The 21,235-nt window shown below is 47.0% G+C and overlaps 2 protein-coding genes and 1 long non-coding RNA gene across 5 annotated transcripts in view; 2 read left to right on the top strand and 1 right to left on the bottom strand.

Annotated features, from left to right (window-relative positions):
* Nucleotides 1–8,827: 8,827 nt before the first annotated feature.
* Nucleotides 8,828–10,845, bottom strand: LOC138923927 (uncharacterized). Its single transcript, XR_011438294.1, has 2 exons — nt 10,585–10,845; nt 8,828–9,134 (listed from the first exon to the last, which is right to left on the bottom strand). It is a non-coding gene; the product is annotated as an uncharacterized lncRNA (long non-coding RNA).
* Nucleotides 10,846–14,452: 3,607 nt separating this feature from the next.
* Nucleotides 14,453–17,509, top strand: LOC100057398 (GTPase IMAP family member 2). 3 transcript variants are annotated; one of them, XM_023639957.2, is made up of 3 exons: nt 14,453–14,573; nt 15,521–15,556; nt 16,168–17,509. In XM_023639957.2, exons 2-3 carry the CDS (start codon nt 15,529–15,531, stop codon nt 17,151–17,153), a joined length of 1,014 nt encoding a protein of 337 aa, XP_023495725.2. In that variant the 5' UTR covers nt 14,453–14,573; nt 15,521–15,528; the 3' UTR covers nt 17,154–17,509. The 3 variants fall into 3 exon arrangements, with proteins under 3 accessions (XP_023495725.2, XP_070122158.1, XP_070122157.1); XM_070266057.1 differs by lacking the exon at nt 14,453–14,573 and adding an exon at nt 14,788–14,991; XM_070266056.1 differs by lacking the exon at nt 14,453–14,573 and adding an exon at nt 14,999–15,305.
* Nucleotides 17,510–20,171: 2,662 nt separating this feature from the next.
* The window catches only part of LOC111772168 (GTPase IMAP family member 1-like), a 40,385-nt gene continuing 39,321 nt past the window's right edge, over nt 20,172–21,235 (top strand). The window contains 1 exon segment of the mRNA XM_070264314.1: nt 20,172–20,214. Coding sequence (XP_070120415.1) covers nt 20,172–20,214 — 43 coding nt within the window.

Genomic DNA, 21,235 nt, shown 5'->3' with positions numbered 1-21,235 from the left:
AGCACGCCCTGTAATGTTGCTGAAAGCTGGATGTGCTGACTCAGATACTGGGAGTTGAGGTAAACAGCCTGTGGTGTGAGGCTCTATGTTACTCCATCCAGGGGCTGGCTTGTTAATGTTTGCTGTAGCCGTAGGTGCCCGAGTGCCCATTTCCCGCAGGTCCTTGTTTTGTCTCGCCTGTTGTCTGTGGTTCTCTCTGAGTCCTTCTGAAACAGAGTTTGTGCCTCGCAGTCCCTCAGCGTTAATCTCGTTTTTATGCGGAGCGCTGTTGGCGTGGTGGGAGGAGGGAGGGAGGGAGGGGAAGTGTGAGCCTGGGGCTCAGTCTCCCTCTCCAAGTGGGTCTGTGTCCCTCTGTGATCAGCATTATTTTTTTACCTTTTCCCTCTTCTCCCCCTTTAGGCGACACAAGCCAAACACGGACACTGCCCACCTCTCCCTCCTCAGTTTCTTTAGTCTCTTTCTTTCCTCTCTGCTCTGGCCTCAAAGGACTTCCTGGAGGCCTGACTGCCCTCAGGATCAGGCTCCTTCTATCTTCCAGAACCACCTCGTTCATCAGAAAGCCTGCCTCAGGTATGCTAAGAAGACACAATAACGATCCCACACCCTCTTTCTTTGGGAATCAGGACACCAAAAGGGGGTTTGCTGCATCTGGATCTTTGGGGGAGGAGAGTGGGAGATGAGGCATTGCCATCAGGAACAGAAGCAGAGAAAGGAGGATGAAAAGATAAACTGGATGTTCTAGAGTGTTCCCCCAAGGGCTGTTCCTGGTCACAGGCTAAGATGTGAGAGTTCTCACTACAAAGCCACAGGACACATTCTACAATGTCCTATCCCATGGTCGATGGTATTCTCTCTATTTCCTAAATATGTCTGTAATTATATAAAATTCCTTGTCACTTAGATTGCTTTCTCTGGGATCTGGAATCCACAAGTTACCATGTTGCCCAAGATGGTGATGAAAATCAACAGTGTCCTCATCCTCATCTTCATCATCTTCCTACTTCTCCTCCTCCATGAAGCAATTTATATTTTGGGAAATTGTCTTCTTTACTTTGTTTGCATTCTTCTTCCAAGATCCCTGTGAAATGGTACAAATACACAGTATAATTTCTGTTAAAATATTAGGAAACTGAGGTTCGAGTGAGGTATTAAGGTCACACAGTTAGCGATGAAGTTCATACATAATCCAGACTTCTGTTTTTCATATGTTCTCCTTAATTCTCCAGGAAAAAACAAAAACTGTTATTCTAAATAATATTTGCAATGAGACATCCTCAGGCCAGGAAACAAAATGACATTGACAAGCTAGAATCTTGTACTAAAACCAGCTGGATAATTATTTTGAAAATTCTTAAGTGATAGTTCTTCCAAAAATAAATTTAAAAAGCAGATTTGAGGGGTTCTAAATAGAATCATTTCAGTAGAAAATAATCCAGTGCTTTCAGGTGAGCTAAAACTCAATATGAATCAATGATGCCAAAAAGCTGTCACTCAAAATAAGCCCCGTGCACTCAGGCTATATTCACAGAAGTTGGGACTCGGCAGGAAATCATGCTCCCAACTCTCTCCGAGTTGACTAGACAACACAGAGAAACACATAACCACTTTCAGGGACCAGGTTCTGGAGGGTATGGACCATTCAGAGTGTTCTGGGGAGTGCAGCGAAGAATATTAAAGAAGTGTATGAAATCATTATCCAGGAAATAGTGAAGGAACTGGATAGAAGTTTCAAGAAGATACCTGACAATTATGCAAATCAGAAGAAATTTGCTGTCTGTTGATCTGCAAAGCAGACAACAGACAAATGGGTACATATTTCAGGATTTCTTCACCATAAAGGAAAACCTAAATGAGGTGTTCCAAAACAGAGGAGGGCGCCATCAGCGAGAGAAGACTAGAGTTTGATCAGAGAGCTTACAAAGCCTGATGATTGTAACCACGTGTAAGAAGAGGTCAGGCTTATGTGGGAGCCTGAACTCGATGGATGCCAACGCGCTTTCCCCTTTTACTCGTTTATAATTCTGATCTCAGTGCAACAGTGAGTCATCTGGAGTATCCCCACAGCAGAGGAATTTATGCGGGATTTCCGAGCCACATTTCTTAATCTGCCCCCTCCACCCCCAAAAGCATCTCCTCTACAAATCCGCTGCAGTGCTGACATTCTAACTCCTAGGCCGTCACCCACTTAGGGTTTTATTAATTGTGACTCTCTGAAACCCCCAGGTTAGCACACATGAAATTATTCACTCAGACGCTGAGACCTGGTTGCAGGAACGGGGCACGGGCTCCGAGCGGGAGGGAGGACCGGGCTTGAGAGAGCGAGCGCACAGGAGGAGGTCAGGTTGGATCTGTGCTGAGTGACAGGAGAGCCATCTCGCCTGCATGCCCCAAGGAGACCTTAAACGGGCATCACCGCCTCCAGTCAGTCTTGACGTGCAGAGATGAGCGCCGAGCAGCGACATGTGGGGTGGGGAAAATGTGCAAACAGCCCCGTGGACTATCAAGGATTTCATTTTCTGGTCTTCCAGTGGTATTTGCCCGGTTTTGCTATATTTTCACTATTTGCTCACTTTCACACTGTGTCATTTCATAGGACATGGAGAGAGCAATTAAAATTTTTAAGTGGTTAAAGAAAAATAAGAAGAAAAACCACCACATACCAAAGAAATGGTTATTTCCCAGACCTCCAATGGGCAGTAATCTCCCGGAAACCTGCCGGGCAGACCCCCCCCCCAGCTCCCACACAAACAGTTGCTGGTGCACGTTCACCAAACTGTGCCCACCCACTCAGCATGCTCGCCCACAACCTGAGTTCAGCCCATTCCAGCCCACACCTTCAGCTCAGGTGAAAGGCAAAGTAAGGGCAGAGTAATGGGTTCCAACTGAATGGTCGTTTTGATTGCTCACGAGGGTCAAAAATGCTCATTGCTGAGCCTGCTCTGAATGAGGCCCTGGCGTGTTCTGGAGACTCAGAGGAAAAGGCTCCTGCTTCCCCTCAGGCCAGCACCAGGCTGAGGGGGTCTTCGGAGGAGGCGGGGCACAGGCCAGCAAGATGAGCACGGTGAGGTCTCTCTTCGTCCCAGCCTGTGCCTGTACCGGGTTCTGAGCGCCATCCTCATACAGGGTAGGGGTCCGGGGGTCCAACCTTCAACTCTATCCTGTGAAGTGACCACAACATTATGTGACGGGGAAAGGAAAGGTGGAGGAGGTGAGACCGGGATGACCGTGGCGGAGACAGGAGGCAGTGTTGCCATGCCCCCAGGGAAGGCCACAACCAACAGCCTTCTCATAATTTGAGCCAGTTCTGGGAAATAGTCCAACATCAGCTGTGGAGCACCGACTTCCTGCCGGCAAGCTGAGATGCACATGAACAAAAACTCATATCCTATAGTTGACGTCAGACAAATGGAGACTGACAAACAGTCCCCGCCCGCCCACTAACATGCCCCATTGTAACAACATAGCCCAGAGCCTCACTCCGGGTTTGGTTTGCATGATGTGGGTTTGCAAACTGTCTTTTTGGTGTGTGCACAATAAACTTTTATTAATTACTACTTAGGTGATTCATTGGTTTTACTTCTGTTGTTTCTGAACTTTCGACAATATCTAAGAAAGGGGCACAGACTTCGGTGAGTGATGGAGAACGTGAGCAGAGGAGATGTTCGATTGGAGGGAGAACTGAGGACAGCAGGGACATGCTCAGGCCTGGCGGTGAGCCCCTGGGGTGGCGCCCTGCTGGCGCTGACCCTCCTATTCCTGCCGGCTGTCTGAGCAGCATGAGCTCCACTGACACTGAGGGACAAGTAAGAACTTGGGGCTATTCAAGTGTATAGCCTGGTTGTGGTGAGGGAGAAAAGGACTCGGAATACCAGGAAGGGCCGTGTACACACTGCCTCCGGGATATTTTGTGCCATGAGGTGCATAAAGCTGACTTAATTTACCCTTAATTGTCTCCAAGTCAGCTTCTCTTTTGAACCTAGGAGTCAAAACTCCAGGACCAGAGGATGCTTATCGATATTGCCCTGACAGGGCTCTTGACTCCAAGCCTCCCAGTTTGGCACTGCCCCTCCCCTGGTCTGGCCCCCACTGATGATCTTGCATTAGGGATCGCTCATCCTCTGAACCAGCCCGGCAGAGTTAGAACCTCCTTCCAACCAGCTTCGGAGACCTGCGTGAGCCTTGCCGGGTTGGGGGGCCTGGGCTTGCACTAATGGGTGGGCAGGGCTCTCGTGCTCACTGGGGAAGGCCAGAAGTATTGGGGAGCCCTAAGGCCAGGTGGGAAGAGACCTTAGATCGCCTGCCACAACTTTCATTTTATCCATAAAATGAGTGACACTTGGAGGCTTTATGAGTCTCGTCTAAGGCCGTAAAACACAGTGGCAGCATCATGTCCACAACCTTCAGCTTCTGCCCTCAGACCCATAGAGTTTCTGCTCTGCCTGTATATTAGTGGGAGCACTTGTGCTGGGGTGACAATAGGAAAGTCCAAAACTGATGGGCTCACAGGAAGCCAGCACCACTGCGCGAATGGAAGAGTCATAATGTCACTAAGATGGTCATGACTGGTACTAGGTATGGTAACACGCAAAGAGGGTGAGAACTCAGATACTAATGGGAAGGGGTAGAGATGATTTCAAGGGAAGGCTAAAAAAATTTAAAAAGTCCCTACATATTTCAATTGGTGCTCTAGCGGTTAAATCCAGCACTCTCACTGCCGTGGCCCAGGTTCATTCCCTGGTCGGGGAGCCACATCACCCGTCTGTCTCTTGCCATCCTGTGGGAGCTGTGTGTTGCTGTGATGCTGAAAGCTGTGCCACTGGTATTTCAAATACCAGCAGGGTCACCCGTGGTGGACAGGTTTCAGTGGAGCTTTCAGACTAAGACAGACTAGGAAGAAGGACCTGGCCACCCACTTCCGAGAAAACTGGCCATTAAACCTTTGAACAGCAGCAGAGTGTTGTCTGACATAGTGCTGGAAGGGGGAGGATGGTGCAAAAAGACTGGGCAGGGCTCTGCTCTGCTGTCCACAGGGGCGCTAGGAGCTGGAATCAACTATGCAGCATTAACAACAACAATATACCTTAATGCAGTAGAACAAGGGCTGTTGGAGTTAATACTTCCAACACTTCCGATACTTCCAACTTCCCCTTTGTTAACATCAACACAATTCTCTTGGTAGGAATTCAAATTCCTGTCTTTGTGTGAGAATGTCTCGTGGCCAGTGAGTTATACTTATGGGGGCCTGGAACCATCTCTGACCACCCTAGCCTAACGGTCCGCCTGCACCCTGAAATTTCCTCCATTTCTCGGGAGAGGAGCTCATTGCTTAATCTCCAGATTAAATTAATGTGTGAGGCAAATTCCTCCATAGAGGAAGCAAATCCCTAAATAGGTGCTAATCTCAGAAGAGACCTGAAAGTAGGAGAAGCTGGGAATGGGCTGGGGGCTGGCCACCATGGGGGGGGGGGGGGGGGGGGGGGGGGGGGGGGGGGGTGGGTGTGTGTGTCTGGACACGAGTATACTTTGGCTGGAGCCATCTCTGAGAAACAGCTTGGGCAGACTCTCGAGTGGCCTTTCCAGAAAAGCCAGTGCCTCTGCTCTACTCAATGAACTTTAGGACCCATCAGTTCTGGATCTGTCAGGACCCCAAGCCAGGACTGAGGGAAGAATGCTCCAGTAAGGTGGCTACTTCAGCTCCCTCATTTATCAGGGCAAGGCACTGGGACCAGGGTTGTTAGAAGGACATTGTGTGAGAAAGAGAGAAAGGAAATGAAGGGGAGGACAGGGACACAGACGAAGAGCCCTAAGTCAGACATATGGTTTCGGGGGTCAGAGAGAGGAGAGAAGAGGGCGTTTATGTAGAGAAGGAAACTTCCCTCTTGTCCCAGTTTCACTTCTTTAATTCAATCTTCCTTTACCAGACCAAGATTATGTAACTCAGATTTATCCTGTGTCTGTTGCTCAAGAGACCATCACTTTAGGTCACAATTCACACGTCCTAGCCTGGAATTCACAGAGTTACATCAGGCTGCAAACTTTCTTCACAGCCCCATCTCCTTCTAGTTTGCTACATGATAAGAAACACAGCAATAGGCTCGGGGTCCTCAAAGTTAGATTCCAGTCGCTGGCCCCACACTAGTTCTCTGAGTAACGTTGGTCAAGTTAAGCATCTTTCTGAATCTTATTTTTACTTATTTAGAAATGGAGATAATCTCTCCTTCGCAGTATTGCTGTAAGCACTAAATGAGAAGAAGAAATATAACACGGGCTTGGCCAGAAGTCATTAAATAAGTGGTAGACGTGTCTGCTCCAGGCACTTCACCTGTTTTATCTTCCCACCCATGTAACACCGACTTCTACCTTCAAGCCATCAGTCATGCTGTTTCCTCCACCTGTCTATTTGTCTGTCCCCAAAGCTCTCCACGTAGCCATATGCTCCATCCTTCAGTGGAAACTTCCTCCATGGTCTCCCCAGGACACTTGAGAGCGTGCATCCATCCTCCTCTGCCTGTCAATAACCACGGCCTCTTGGACTCCATTTTCCCATGTGTTTTGGTTTTGTCTTCTCAGCAATGAATGAAGACACCTGTAGAGATGAAGCCAGATGGGTTTCTTCCTTTTTTCCAGACAGCATCCTCTGGCACGTGACAGGTACGTCAGAGACTTCAGACTCTGCTTGGAGTTTATGTAAGTAGTCCACTTACTCTGATGCTCCTTGAAGTCATAGAAACTAGTAACATTAGCTATTTTGCAGACTTACTGTGTACTAGATCGGTGGTTCTCAAAGTGTGGGCCAGCGGCGTCAGCATGAATGGGAAACTTGTTAGAAATGCAAAGCCTTGGGCTGCATCCCAAACCTACTGAATCAGAAACTATGGCAGTGGAGTCCAGTAATCTGTGTTTGAACAAACCCTCCAAGTGAGTCTGATGCATGGTCAAGGTTGAGAACCATCGGGCTAAGCCATTGTCTGGGGGTCTTTCATCTCTGATTAAATCAGATAAAGGGGCTAGACAAAGCACATCTGAAATTGAAGGGTTTTGGTGAGAAAGTTAGCATAGGACCCTCTGTTGTAAGATGGACCTAGAAGAAACAAAGTGCAGGGGCGCTTGGGCAGCCAGGAAACAACCTAAATGTCCTGTGTAGAGAGCAAAGGCAGGAAGCTGGGGGGCCTCAGAGGTAAAACTCCTACTTACATTTATAGTTGGCTGCAGGGTTCCAATTCCACAGCTGGAACCCCCAGACACGACAGTGACCCCACTACAATAACGTAAATGACAACAATGTCCTAGTAAGGTCCTGGGGCCAGCAGCATTAGCATTGCCAGGGAACCGATTAGAAGTCCAGTTTTTCAGGTTCTGCCCAAATCCTACTGCTTCAGAACCTCCAGGGACATTCCACAAGCCCTTCAGGTGATTCTGATGCAGGCAAAGTCGTGTAAACTGTGCTAGGCACGGGGGCTACTCGCTTTCTGTGCAGTTTTTCATTTAATTCTGACAACCCTATGAGCAGTTTAAATTTTTGCAGTTTTAAGGGGAAGGAAATCAGGGCCACAGCTGCCTAAGGGCACACAGCTGGTCAGTGGCCCAACAGGAATGGAAACTGCCTGATTCAAACACCCCGCTGAGCAGATGGAAGATGTGTTTTGGCCAAATGTGGTCTCTGATGAACTCCCGGTAACTGAAAATGCGTTTGGGAGGGTTTGGGGGCAGGAGGGAGAGGGCGAGTCAGAAATAGAGCAAACAGAGCCATCTCTACAATTTAGTGGGTGGTGTTCAAACCCAGGATCTGGTAGCAAATTAGCCCTGTGGACCTTATCTCCTTTATAAGATCCTGCCCACCTGAGAGCCATGGCTCAGAGACTGCACCAAACAAACCTTCCAGCCGATACCTGGTGTTCAAGGACTCATATCCTCAGGTCTTCCCTTGAACTACCTGGATCTGTGTTCGGCAACTTTGCTCTCCTTCTCAGTCTCTCCCTGTGTGTTGTTTTCTCTGCCTAACCCTTGACCTGGAGGAAAATCTTTACTCACAAGAGACGAAGGCTCGCTCAAGGACAGGGGGCTGCAGATGTGTGTTTGGGCGGAGGGCAATTTCAGTCCCTTCAGATCACACCGAATAAGACAATTCTACCTCTCAGAGGGCAGAGCTGAGCTCAGGAGCAGCTCTGGGCCTTGTGGTTTCCTTTCACAGACTGAACCAGAAAGAGTTATTTTTCACTCTTGGCAAAAACACCCAGGAACCAAGTTCTTCTCAAGACATAGTTGAACTTAGAAGGAGAAGTTAAAATGAAAAGGCCCTATGTGGGAAGGGTTGGAGGGGAAATGAAGGGCTGACGGGGTCCTGACCACAGGGGAAGGTATCAGGAAACAGATTGGGGTGAAGACCTCGTCAGGCTCACCTCAGAGTTCACAGCCAGCGTTCCTCCAGCTCACTTTAACAACAATTGTTCTGTTTTCATACACTAAGGGGATGCAGTGGGTGGGGAGGCAGAGGAAATGAAGGAAAACATTGAGTAAAACCCCAATAATGCTACCCAAAAGCAGATCAAGTAAAGCAGGATGAGGGCCAGACCTTTCGAATTCATTCTTCACACCGCCCACAATTATACACACCTGACCTGTGTATTGACCGCCCCCCCCCCCCCCACGCCCAAGTCAACCCTGGGGTGATTTTCCCATTTTCCATAAGAAAACATTCAGGATCCCAACTTCATGACAAATCATCTGCCTCAGTCTCAGCCTCATTTCTACGCATCCTGACTTCCTGCTGTTACCGAGCAAGGGCTCACTATCCGACGTGCACAGAAGCCAAGAGCACGGCACCAGCTTTTGAGGACAGAAAAGGCTTTATTGTCAGGTTCACTGGCAAAGCAGGAGGCGAGGCTCTCAAGTCCGTCTCCTCAATCCAAGGTTCGGGGCACATTTTAAGGAGTTAGGGCTACAAAGCTGCAGCTGGGCTCATAGGCTGATTGGCTAGTCTCGAATCAATCCATATGTGGTAATCCAGGTACTTGGGCGGCTGGATCCCAGATTTTCCTTATTGAAGGCGGAGGTCATCCTGGGGCTGTGGGTTCCTGCCTGGCACGTGCGCAGTGCTGTCTCTGCTATTGAGCGAGATTTGATTCACCAACAACCTGTTGTAAGGAAGCAAAACTCATTTAAGCTGGTCAATGATTTATGTGCTGTTTCCCTGCCTCTAGGTTCCAGCCGTCCTTGGCTTCCTTCGAATATCTGCCAGCTCCATTGCTGTCACTTGCCTTGAAATATGCTATTTTCTTTTCCCTGGAAATAGCTCCAATCTCTTTCCCTAACTTTCATTCATTCTTCAGTTTTGGCTCAAACAAGGTTATTTCTTCTCGGAAGTCTTTCCCGACTTTCCCCCCGTCATTAGTTTAGCTTGTCTCTCACACACTCCCAATGCACCCCCGCATTCTCCTTAGCAACACTCACTATGCTAAAGTCTTTGCTCAGTGTCAGGCTCACCCAAGAAAGGAGACAGTGAAGGGGGAAAGGTAAAAGCCTTAGTTTCTTAAAAGATAGAACCAGAACTCTTCTGGAGTGGAAAGATCTATTCAGAAAAACACCGTGGTTGGTATGTTTGGAAGAAAGATGAGGCCGTGAAACCAGATACAGCTGGAGCCAGGGCAATCAAAGAGAGAAGAATTCCTCTGTTTTAGAAATGGATAAGATTACTCATGAAGCAATGTAAAAATCCTAAATTAGTTATTAACAAATAGAATCCAGCAGTACCTTCAATGATAAAGATCTATTCTAAGGAGAACAAAGGAAAGTTCAATGCAAAGAAGATTCAATATCAGGAAATATTTTCATATAGTTCAATGTGTTATACAGCTATGGAGCCACAAATCTGATCATCTCCTTAACTGCTGAAGGGTACTCTGGTAAAATTCAACATCTAATAATTGGGTACTTTTTACCATAATAAAATTTTCCACCTCAGCCACAAAGCCTGCATCTTGTTTAATGGGAAACATTGGTATGACCACAAAAGTCAGGAACATGTCAAGGAGGCCTACTGTCATGGTGACTATTTAACATTCTTCCAGATACTAGCCATAATAAACTAACAGGGAAGGAAATTGGAAGTTTTTTAGAAAATTTGGGAGAAGGAGGTAAAATGATCATTTTCAGCCATACAAAGAACATCTACAAATCAATATGAAGATGATCAACAACAGAATTTCAACATGAGCAACAAATATATAACACAGGTATTAATAAAAACTTGACATAATTTTTTAACACGTGAAAAACCATTCGACCACATTCATATTGACTAATACACATGAACATCACAGTAAGATACCATTTTTCACTGATCAGATTGGCAGATAAAATCATGAGCAAGTATATGGGGAAACTACTAAAAGTCTGGTATAAGTAATATGGTAAAAATTTTTACCGTGGGCAATTCAGTAATAACTGTCAAAATTACAAAGGCATGCACCAATTGTCCAGCAATTCTACTTCTAGGAACCCATTCAGGTGATCCAATTATTTATTGCTGTATAACAAATCACTCCAAAACTCAGTGGCATAAGACAACAATTTTATTGTGCTTACGATTTCGTGCGTCAGGAATTCAGGCAGAGCACAGAGGGTGCGGCTTGCCTCTGCCCCATGCAGACTGGGGCTTTGGCTGGAGTGGCTCAACCGGCTGCCGACGGCTGGGGCGCTAGACAAGAGCCACATGTCCGTGCTCCCTGGTTGTCAGCTGTGTTCCTAGGTTCTTCTCCATTTGCAGCTGCTGGGGCTGGAATGTCCAAGCCGGCTTCTTAACTCCTTCTTGGACGACCACACTCTTCTCCTGGTGGTTCTGACTCCCTAGTTCATCATAACAACGTAAAGTCAGAGGAATTTAGAGAGATGATTGGTCAGCTTCATTCACTGAGAGAGGAGGGAGATCAAAGAGCAGTCACGGTGGCTGTTCAGTGGGGGGAGAGCGGGAGAGTGTGAACGGGCAGAGGAGAGGGTGGAACAATCCGTGGCTGAGGCTCATCCCTGTCCAATTCCAAGGAACCAGGAAGTGTCTTTACATCATGGAACCAGATGGCACATGGTGCACCTGGTGCCCCGGCTCCAGAAGAGACGATTGTGACCCATGATCTGGAATCATAGACAAAGCAATGTGATGGAATAAAACTTAAAATGGGCATCTCCGTGTTCCCTTACTTGCAAACAAACACCGCTTGTGGATGTAGCACTGTACTGGTAATCACATCTTTTAGTGGGATGCTTCTGTTATTTCTTCTGTGAAGGACCTTTTCCTCCAGTTGCTGGGGGTGCTGCCAGCGTCACACTTGTCTGGAAATTGGCTTCTGCTGAGGAGAGATGCCTTACGTAAGGTCAAGTGTCCTACCCAGGGGAAGCTTACATCCAATAACTGGTCAATGGGATTAAGCCCGGCCCGCTCACCTTCACTCAAAGGTCCATCCAAACTTTAGGTCTCCTGTAGAGTGGACATTTGTGGTAACGCTATCTCAGTCGCACTCCCCCTGCCTAATCCTGTCTTTCCTTCTCCTGCAAGTGTTACTCCTGAGGGGACTTCTTCATAAATGTCCTATCTCCATCTCGACAGTCTGCATTCCTTGGAGCCCAACCTTTTATATGCACACACATACACATCATCTATGTTGGGAAACTTATTAACATAATTTACAATTCTAATAGGTTAAAAGAAAAACTCATGGAATTATTTTAATCAACATTAAAAGAGACAATTTTCCAAATTTACACCTCAGATAAATGGCGTTAAGGAAAAAGTCTAAACATAGTGTGCTACCTTGATCTCTAAACAAACTGATTAATTAAAGGGCAAAAACCAGCATCAGTGTTAATGATATTAGATACCCTAAAATTAAAGTAAAAAATAGAAGCACAACATTAGTTCACTTTTTAAAGGTGACAACCAATGTAATTATACAAGAAAAAACAATACCGGGTATATTTTTGGAAATAGGGGAGTAAAATATCACTACTTGCATCCTATCTATGACAAACCTAGAAACCCCAAAAGAATCAAAAGGAAGTGAAAAACTATTTTTCTACATTGAAAAAAAGACATAATACTTTAATGAAGGACATAGAAACTGCCAGATGTTTTCCCAAAATGTAACGTTTTACACTCTCACCAACAGTGCAGTTTTGGTTCTTCAACATCCTTACTTGCTGTCTGTCTTTATTTTTTGTCCCCTCTGCCCCAATTTTATTGAGTTACAATTGACGAATAAAACCATATATATTTAAAGTGTACAAGATGATGATTTGATATATGTATACTCTGTGAAATGATTATTAGAGTGAAATTAACGAACACATCCACCGCCTCGCGGAGTTGCCTTATTTGTGTGTGTGGTGAGAACAGGACAGATGTGCTGACTTCACAAGTTTCACGTGTGAGGTGCAGGATTCTAACTGTAGTCACCCTGCTCACAGTGCATCCCCAGAGCTGGCTCACTCATAACTGAAAGCTTTTACCCTCTAACCATCGCCTCCCCACCTTCCTAAACGTCCAGACCCTGGGAATCACCACTCTACTCTCTGTTTCTAGGAGTTCCACATTTTTTCTTTAGATTCCACATATAAGTGAGATTACACACTATTTGTCTTTCTCTGTCTGACTTATTTCACTTAGCATAATGCCCCAAGCTTCACCCATGTTGTTGCAAAGGGCCAGATTTCCTTCTTTCTCTTGGCTAAATAATATTCTGTCATTTACACCTACCACCTCTTCTTTATCCATTCACCCATTGACAGACACTTAGGTTGTTTCCACGTCTTGGCTATTGTGAATTATGCTGCAATGAACATGGGCGGGCAGGCATCTCATCAAGATACTGGGTTCATTTCCCTTGCATCTATACCCTGAAGAGGGATGGCTGGATCATATGGCAGGCCCACTTTTAATTTTCTAAGGAACCTCCACATCGTTTTCCATAGTGGCTGTACCAATTTACACTCCCACCAACAGTGTGAATTCTCCACATCCTTGCCAACACTTGTTATCTCTTGTCTTTTGGATGATAGCCATCCTAGCAGGTGTGAGGTGATGTTTCATCGTGATTTTGACTTGCATTCCTCGAATAACTAGTGATGTTGAGCACCTTTTCACGTATCTATTGGTTATTTGTATGACTTCTTTGAAAAAATATCAATTCAGATCCTTTGCCCAGTTTTTAATCGGGTTATTTTCAGGGAGACTTATATTATCCAGTAGCTTTCTTTTATACACCAAAAAAAGCTTTTTGGTATTCAGAAAAACAATGTTTTAAGCTTTTTTAATTCTGAAATGATAGTTTTTCTTATAGATACGTGCTTTACTGAATTTTGAATATAATTTAGAAAATTGGTAGGCTTTGGGTTTGACGTATATTGCATTACATTTGTCTTACATATAAACGATATGAAATAGGTCCTTGTGAGTGTTTTGACCCAGAATGTTCTAACATTAGGAACAGACTATTGATATTAAGCAGGAGTTGCCCATATTGCATGGCTCTTTAAGCACACTTAAGAGACTGCAAAGTGAAGGATCTGGAAAAATACAGCACAAAACGCTCATCGTGTGTGACACGGTAGTGGCATTCACCTGGGCCCCGTGGCTCCACGGCGTTGCCCAGCCTCCTTATCACGAGGTCAGGGCCATGTGATGATTCCTCCTCAGTGGTCTGGAGAGAGAGAACGTGCATCACTCCTGTTCTGGGATAGTTAAAGGCCGTGTACATTTCATAGTCTCTTTCCCTCTGCTGTACTGATTGTCATATAAATAGGAAAAAGAGCGTTTGAATGATTTCAACTTTAACTCTTGGGTTGTTCATCCTGATTGTGGACACTCCAGCTTGTTATTGTGGACACTGCCTAGATCATTGCTCCCTGGGGTGTGTTCCCTGAAATCACAGAGCCGGACAGGAAAGAAAGGCAGGGATGCCAGCGAAGCCACGAGTGAGCTGTTTCAAGATGCTTTGATGGTCACTGATGTTACTCTCGGTCTGATTTGGACAACATGGGCTTCTCTCGGGGTCTCCTGTCTCTATCCTTCTTCCCCTGTATGGTGCGCTGTCAGAGGTGCCCCCCCAATGCTTTCTCCTTCCCCAGTGGCACTTGACTTCAAAGCCATCATGGCCACCAGTGTGAATGAGGTTGGCCTTCTCAGGGGGCCCTGCATTTAGGCAAACTTGTAACTGTGAGGACACAGCCGGGTGGGAAGGAATCAAACTGCCCATTTCCTGGTGTCCCTGCCTTGCTATCCTGTCCAGTCGAAATCATTCAAACAAGAGCTTTTCCCTACTGACAGGAAGAGACAGGCGGCCCACACGATAGCGAATGACTACGGATTAGATTTTCCCATTCCAACTGCTTATTTTGTATATGTGGCATAAATGAGAATTTCAGACTCCGGCACGCGGTGGAGCTCTTTTGCAAGAGGAAGCTCAGTGGAGATTACAGAGAGGAAGAAAACAGACTGGGGTTTTTGTTTTCTTTTTCTCTTCGCCCTGAGCCGGCAAGTCACAGGTTTGGACGGGGAGCCCTCTGTTCCTTTGGCCAGTAAATTGGTAAGCGCACATTCAAGAAACACCGTTCAGAGTTGATTTCTAGTTCCAAGCTATGTTCAAAAAAAATTTGTCACGAAGAAATTTGCCCTATTTTAAGGGAAACGATTTAGAGTGACTGCCTTTGGCTTAAGGGAAGCCAGCTTACAGAACTGAGAACTTCCCATCGCTCAGTTTACACATCTCTGGCAAAGAGAGTTTCCTTAGCATAAAGCCAATGAAAAGTGCTAACTGGAAGAATTTGGGCTTTCTCATGTGGGTATCGGTTTTCTGTGCCTTGTTGCTTTGGTACATGCTGCCGGATTTAAGGGAGAGAAAAAGCGATTGGATGAACATGAACCGATGCTCCTCACCGCCCAGGACAGGGAACTAGGTCGCAGGGCTGCTTCCTGGTGGCAGCTGAGGGAGGAGGAATATTCAGGTAATTGACAGATCACATGAAGTGTATTTCTGGCTTAAAGGACAGTGTGCTTTTCCAGAGTCGTGCTCCTAACTCATTGAGTGTCTCCACAAGGACTGAAAATGAAGGCAGGGGGTTTGGAAAGAGCGGAGAAGTGGAAGGAAGGGAGCAAGGTGGGGAAAGAAGGAGAGGAGGAGGAGGAGACAATCTCAGAAGCGGGGAGAGCACACTTAGACAGGAAGGTGAGAGAAGTAAAGGGGTGAGGCCAAGAGAAGGGGCAGGGAGGCCAGTGAGCGGAAGGGAGGAAGGAAGCGAGAGAAGAGGTGGGCATGGAGGTAAGAAGCAGGGGGCTTCTCCACTCCCCAGGTGACTAGGGGCAAGTGACTGGATTTCTCTGTAATGGAGGATGGTAATTCTCCTCCAGCACATTGGCAGCTATGTGTAAACAAGTGAAGCACAGTGAGAGAGTGCTCTTGGAGTACAAGGGCCTTTCACGATCCAGAACTGAAAGGTAATGGTTTTTTATTGGTCTCTGGTGTCTGTCCCTCAGGAGCAGCAATGGACCAACGTGAACACCATCACTCAGGTGAGACAGTGACTTCCCGTGTGCCTATTTCACCATATTGTGTGCCTATTTTACATAGAAGTCATGCTGTCCTCTCTAAGCAAAGCATGGGCCATCAGCTGCTCCTTCACTCAGGAGAGGAATTTTGCACTGCTCTTTCCAGTATTTTCCTGCTCCAGCCATTTTGTTGGTGGTCACGACCACAGCCCTGCCCAGCCGAGGTCAGAGGCGCCAGCTCTGGCCTCAGAGCAGAGTCAGGTTACTTAACCCGCCTGGAGATGGAGCCACAGTCTTGGCCTCACATCTCTGATCTTCAGAAAATTTGTCTTTTAGAGGGCCAGAGAGCAGCGATTCAGGCAAGCCTTAGGTGATGAGATATGTTTCTAAATTCATCTTGTCACCCACGTACGCTTGCCTGGGATCCAACATGGCAATACCCTGCAGTCCTAGAAAATCGAGAAGGTTTAAAACCCATAATTTATTTATTTTATTTGCTGATGAAGCTTTGAGTTCATAAGTACAATATATTGTTGAAGGTCTTTTCCCATAATGTGAGAATAAGTCCTTATCATTAAAAACATTCCATTGGCGTGATCAATAGAGTAATAACACAGCAAATTTGCTCTTAACAGGACCACATGGGAAGAACCAACTTGCCAGAGGATCAGAGCTGAGGATCATTCTGGTGGGCAAAACGGGCACTGGCAAAAGTGCCACTGGGAACAGCATCCTTGGGAAGCAAGCGTTTGAGTCGCGGCTGGGTGCCCGGACCCTGACCAAGACTTGCAGTCAAAGTCGGGGAGGCTGGGGAGAGAGGGAGATGGTCGTTATTGACACGCCAGATATGTTTTCTGGGAAGGACCACGCTGACTCCCTGTACAAGGAGGTCCAGAGATGCTATTCGCTCTCTGCCCCAGGACCCCATGTGCTGCTCCTGGTGACGCAGCTGGGCCGATTCACCACCCAGGACCAGCAGGCTGCGCAGAGAGTGAGGGAGATCTTTGGAGACGATGCCATGAGACACACAATTGTCCTCTTCACCCACAAGGAAGACCTGGAGGGAGGGTCCTTGGTAGACTACATCCACGACTCAGAGAACAAAGCCCTAAGCAAGCTGGTGGCAGCGTGTGGGGGGCGAGTGTGTGCCTTCAATAACCGTGCTAAAGGCAGTGACCGGGACGACCAACTGAAGGAGCTCATGGACTTGATTGAGGACCTGGTGAGGGAGCACAGGGGTGACCATTATGCCAATGGGCTGTACGGCTTAGTGACAGGGTCAGAAGGTGGACCTGTGCAGTCAGAGGAAGCACTGAAGGATTTCAAAGAGAGTCTTATCAAGTACATGGAAATTCAGAGACGTTACACAACCACGGCCAACGCCAATTGCCTAAAACAAGCCCTAATCAAAGCACTAGTCTGTCTTTTGTTTTGTATTCAGTTGTTTGTCAAATTGCTAATTCTGTTATTTTGTGTATTGTACAGAATGTGCAACTTGTTTTACTGCTCACTCTTTTGTATATACAATTTCTTCTGTAGCTTCCTGTTAATTATACTCCAAAAATTAATGATAATTTCCAGAAAGACCACTGGACTGGAACGCAAGACTCCTAGACTATAGGGACAGACCAGTAATTATCTGCTCACTGTCATATAGTGCATGAATCACAGGGTCTCCGTGTAATGTACAGCCTGACATCAGTGAATGTTCGAGATTCTGTGAAGCGTTTCAATCTTAACATCACCCTATTTATTAATGAACCAAATTATTTTAAAAGTTACTGTTTGTTTCAAAATATAATACCAAAACCATTTGGAAGTTGCCTACATAAAATTCGTCTCATTTTCAAATCTCTAAAGCCAATTTTATGTTCATGGAAACTCCCTTTCTTCGTCCTAATACTATTTCTACTGGACTTAAGAAAAATAACAATAAAATTTCTACTCAATATAATAAAATAACAAGTAAACCATAAAGTTCCTGAAATCACTTGTGTTTATTTCTGTTCTATGGTTTTATCCTCAGAAGATGGTAAGTGGACACATGGCTCATTTACTCCACAAGGGATCCAATTTATGCCCAACGACCACACACAGACACATGGACACGTCATTGGTCTGTTTCATGCACATCTAATTTGCTTAACACAGGAAGAGGCTCAGCCAGGTTTGATCCCTGGCCCCACTCACATCGGCCAGTGAAACACACACAGAAGCTTAGACTTCAGACAAGATGGTGGACTGGGTACTCTGATGCATTGTCCTGTTAAATGCAAATAGAAGCTGAATTTATTAAAATTAACAGCCTGCTGCACTCACAGCCGAACAGAAAGCAGTAGGCCAGCTGCTTTGGGGAGCCAGCATCTGAGCCTGTCACCAGGAAAGGTGAGCCCAAACTGGGAGGTATCTGGCTGGGGAGTGGGAGGTGTGACCACCCAGCAGGAAAGTGGTTCTGAGAGCGTTTACTGCCTGAGCTCCTGCATCCCACCAGGCACCATGCGGGTGAGTAAGAGCCTGAGCACCCAGGATGATGCTTCCAGGTTTAAAGATGTCCCGAGTTTCAAGAGAGGAAGTTTATGGGTATCTTCTCCAGCCTGGAGGATGCACATTCTTGTTTAGGAACAAACCTGTCTCCCCTCTTTACTCCCTTAACACAGTGAGTGAAGTGTGTGCTGGAACCACTTCCAGGAACAGGTTACATTTTGAAAGCATGCAACATTGCCCAGACTGCATACTCAGCAAAGGCGAAAGATGCTTCTCTGGACCATGAGCAATCCAACCTCAGAGCGAGTGACAATGTGGCAGATCCGGGTACATCTGAATGGACGCCCCAGATTCTCCCTCCCCATACTGCCCACAGCAGGGGCCCTCGGGAGACATCTGAGGTTAAGCTTGCTCTCCAACCCCTTCCCATGCAGAACCCCTAATCCAAGCTTCTCCCACCCCAGCGGCAGGGACACCTCAATTTCTCCATCTGCACAATGAAGACGTTTGAATAAATAACAGTTTCCAGTCTCTGATTTGTGGACTGATTACATCACAAACACCTGATTCATGAATCAGACTCTCTGAGGATGGTCCCCAAAATGTACATTTTTAAAGAACACTCAAGCAGTTCTGAAAAACAGTAAGTTTGGGAGGTGCTGAACTAGATGAACTTTGAAGTCTCAGAGCATTAAGAATACAGGACTCACATGGTTTACGCCCCTCAACAAGTACGAGCCATTTGTCACCCAAACTTCAACTTAAAAACTGTTTAAAATCACTTCAACCCCCATCCAAACTATATGGAAAAGCCCACAGACCTACCCCAGGGTACTGTGAATTCCGTGTGACACATGTTCTCATCTCCACCTTTGACAAGGACTTCTTGCTTTGGCTAAATTCTTGTTCTTTGCTCTAATCTTGTGGCTGTTTCTTCATTTCTGCTCTGCTGTCAATTATGGCAGCTTGGTGATTTCTACACACAAACTAATCAATCACAGTAGGCCCGTGGGTTGCACTTTCCTCAAGGCTTGGGGAGGTAGCAGGGCACTTACTGCAGGAACACGAGCACTTTGGACTGAGGACCAGGCAAACCTGTCCTCTTGGTCCTTTGGCCAGAGACAAGGTATTCAGCAAACCTCTGCTTTGCTTTCCCTTGTGTGGTGCCAGTGGGAGAGAACACGGTCGACTGCAGTAACCAGGTGGACGACAGGGACAGGGAGAATTAGAAACGGATGTGAGCTCAGGCAGGACTCAGACAGAACGTGGGAGAGGATGAATGGTCACAGGAGGGAAAGCACAAGGTGGGCTGGAAAGGCCCTGAAGTCTGCTCCTGGTGGAGCAGCTGATCGAGTCGGGGAGTGGCTGGAGATGAGGCTGGAGACGCAGATGGAGGAGAGACTGTGCACTTGCGTCCGGGTACCTGTGGGATCCGGCAAACGTCCTCCCTGAACGTTTATTGTATTAAATGATGGTTGAACTGGGCATCATCAGTTTACTTCGAGAAGCCTTAGATTTGGGGCAGAACATCAGGAGATGGAGGGGAGCGCCCCAGTCTCTCCAGCACACAGATCAGAGTTAGACACATTGCGAGCCAAATTATCCAGCTTGCTGAGAGCAGAGTCAGAGGCTGTCCAGAGCAGACTGCGAGGTATGTCTGTTTTCCTATTTCCACAAACAAAACTCCAATTTTCTTCTGGTTGTTTCCCAGGCCAACCACCCTAGGGTGTTCCCTAAGTCACTGGGCAAATTTTGGGGTTCTCAGTGTTTTCCAGTCTCCTCTGGCTGCTGAACCTCCTGGGGAAACTTCATATCTAAGGCTCATGTACTGACACGGAATTACCTGGGAAATTAACATCCACAGCCGCCTCACTGACGCAGAGTGAGTGTCATGCTCTGCGCTCTGCTGCTGCACTTGGAGTCCCTGAAATGACAAAGCCAAGTTCTCAGCCTCACTTCAACCCCAGCCCAGGCTCTTCCCAGGTTCCTCCCTAAACTCGGATGTTCAGGGGCAGGAGGGAATCATGGTTTCCTCACTGTGGGGTCACCAGCTCTTTCCACTTTGCCTGACACATTGTGGGGAGTTATACCTATCTGATGAATAAATGAATGAGAAACGAAAGATCAAACTGTGTTTGGGACTCTTGCAGGTAGCATGCGAGGACGGAGGATGGTAAAAGACGAAGAAAATGCCTATGGTAAGAACACATCTCGCAAGGCGTTCCTGCCCCCAGGGGTGAGCTCTGGGTGATGAGGGGCGAGCCAACTCCAGACTGACCAGAGACAAGCCCCACCTGCACGTTAGCTGGACCTCTGCCCCTGCCCTGCTGGGAGACATTAAGTTCTGTGACTAGCCTGCGCCTCCAATCCCAAAGTGGGAAATGAGGACCATGGATCTACTCGGATCTCCGCAGAGGAGGATGGAGAAGGGATCCAATCATGGACTAGAGGGAACACGATTTGCCAGGCAGATGGTGTTAGAGAACAGGATGGAAGGTTAAACCGCTGTCTTCTTAGGCAGCAGGTTTGAGAGAGAGGAGAGGGAGGAGGAGGGAAAGGAGGAGGGAGGGAAGAAGAGAGCTTGTCTCAGCTCACCCCCCACAACCCTGTGAGAAACAGTCTGTTTCCATTTATTTTTTTTTAAAGATTTTATTGTTTCCTTTTTCTCCCCAAAGCCCCCCGGTACATAGTTGTATATTCTTCGTTGTGGATTCTTCTAGTTGTGGTATGTGGGACGCTGCCTCAGCGTGGTTTTGATGAGCAGTGCCATGTCCACGCCCAGGATTCAAACCAATGAAACACTGGGCCGCCTGCAGCGGAGCGCGCGAACTTAACCACTCGGCCACGGGGCCAGCCCCAATCTGCTTCCATTTTTGCAGAAGACGTTTAACTCTTAGAGTAAGCACCTTCACAGGGAACACAGCTGGCAGATGGCGGGGCTGTAGCTCAAACCCAGGTGTCTGGGACTCTGGGCAGCCCTTCCACACGAGGCCTGCTGCCTTTCCTCCTGGGATGGCACCTGGGAGAGTATCGCAGAGGCCACTGAAGTCGTGAAATAAGCAACAGCTCTACACGCTGTGGGTGACCAGAGGTCACATCAGATGCAGCCCATGTGGCCTGGAATTGTAAAGGCGCGTCCTCTAGAGAAAAGCCCACGGGGTGTTGGAGCATCCCCAGGCGCATGTGGTGACGACAAAGAGGAAAGACATAGACGGGTAA

Source organism: Equus caballus, chromosome 4, assembly GCF_041296265.1.
Source record: "Equus caballus isolate H_3958 breed thoroughbred chromosome 4, TB-T2T, whole genome shotgun sequence".
In the NCBI taxonomy this organism is placed as follows: domain Eukaryota; kingdom Metazoa; phylum Chordata; class Mammalia; order Perissodactyla; family Equidae; genus Equus; species Equus caballus.
The sequence above is the reverse complement of the archived record's forward strand: the minus strand, read 5'-3'. Positions and strand labels throughout refer to the sequence as shown.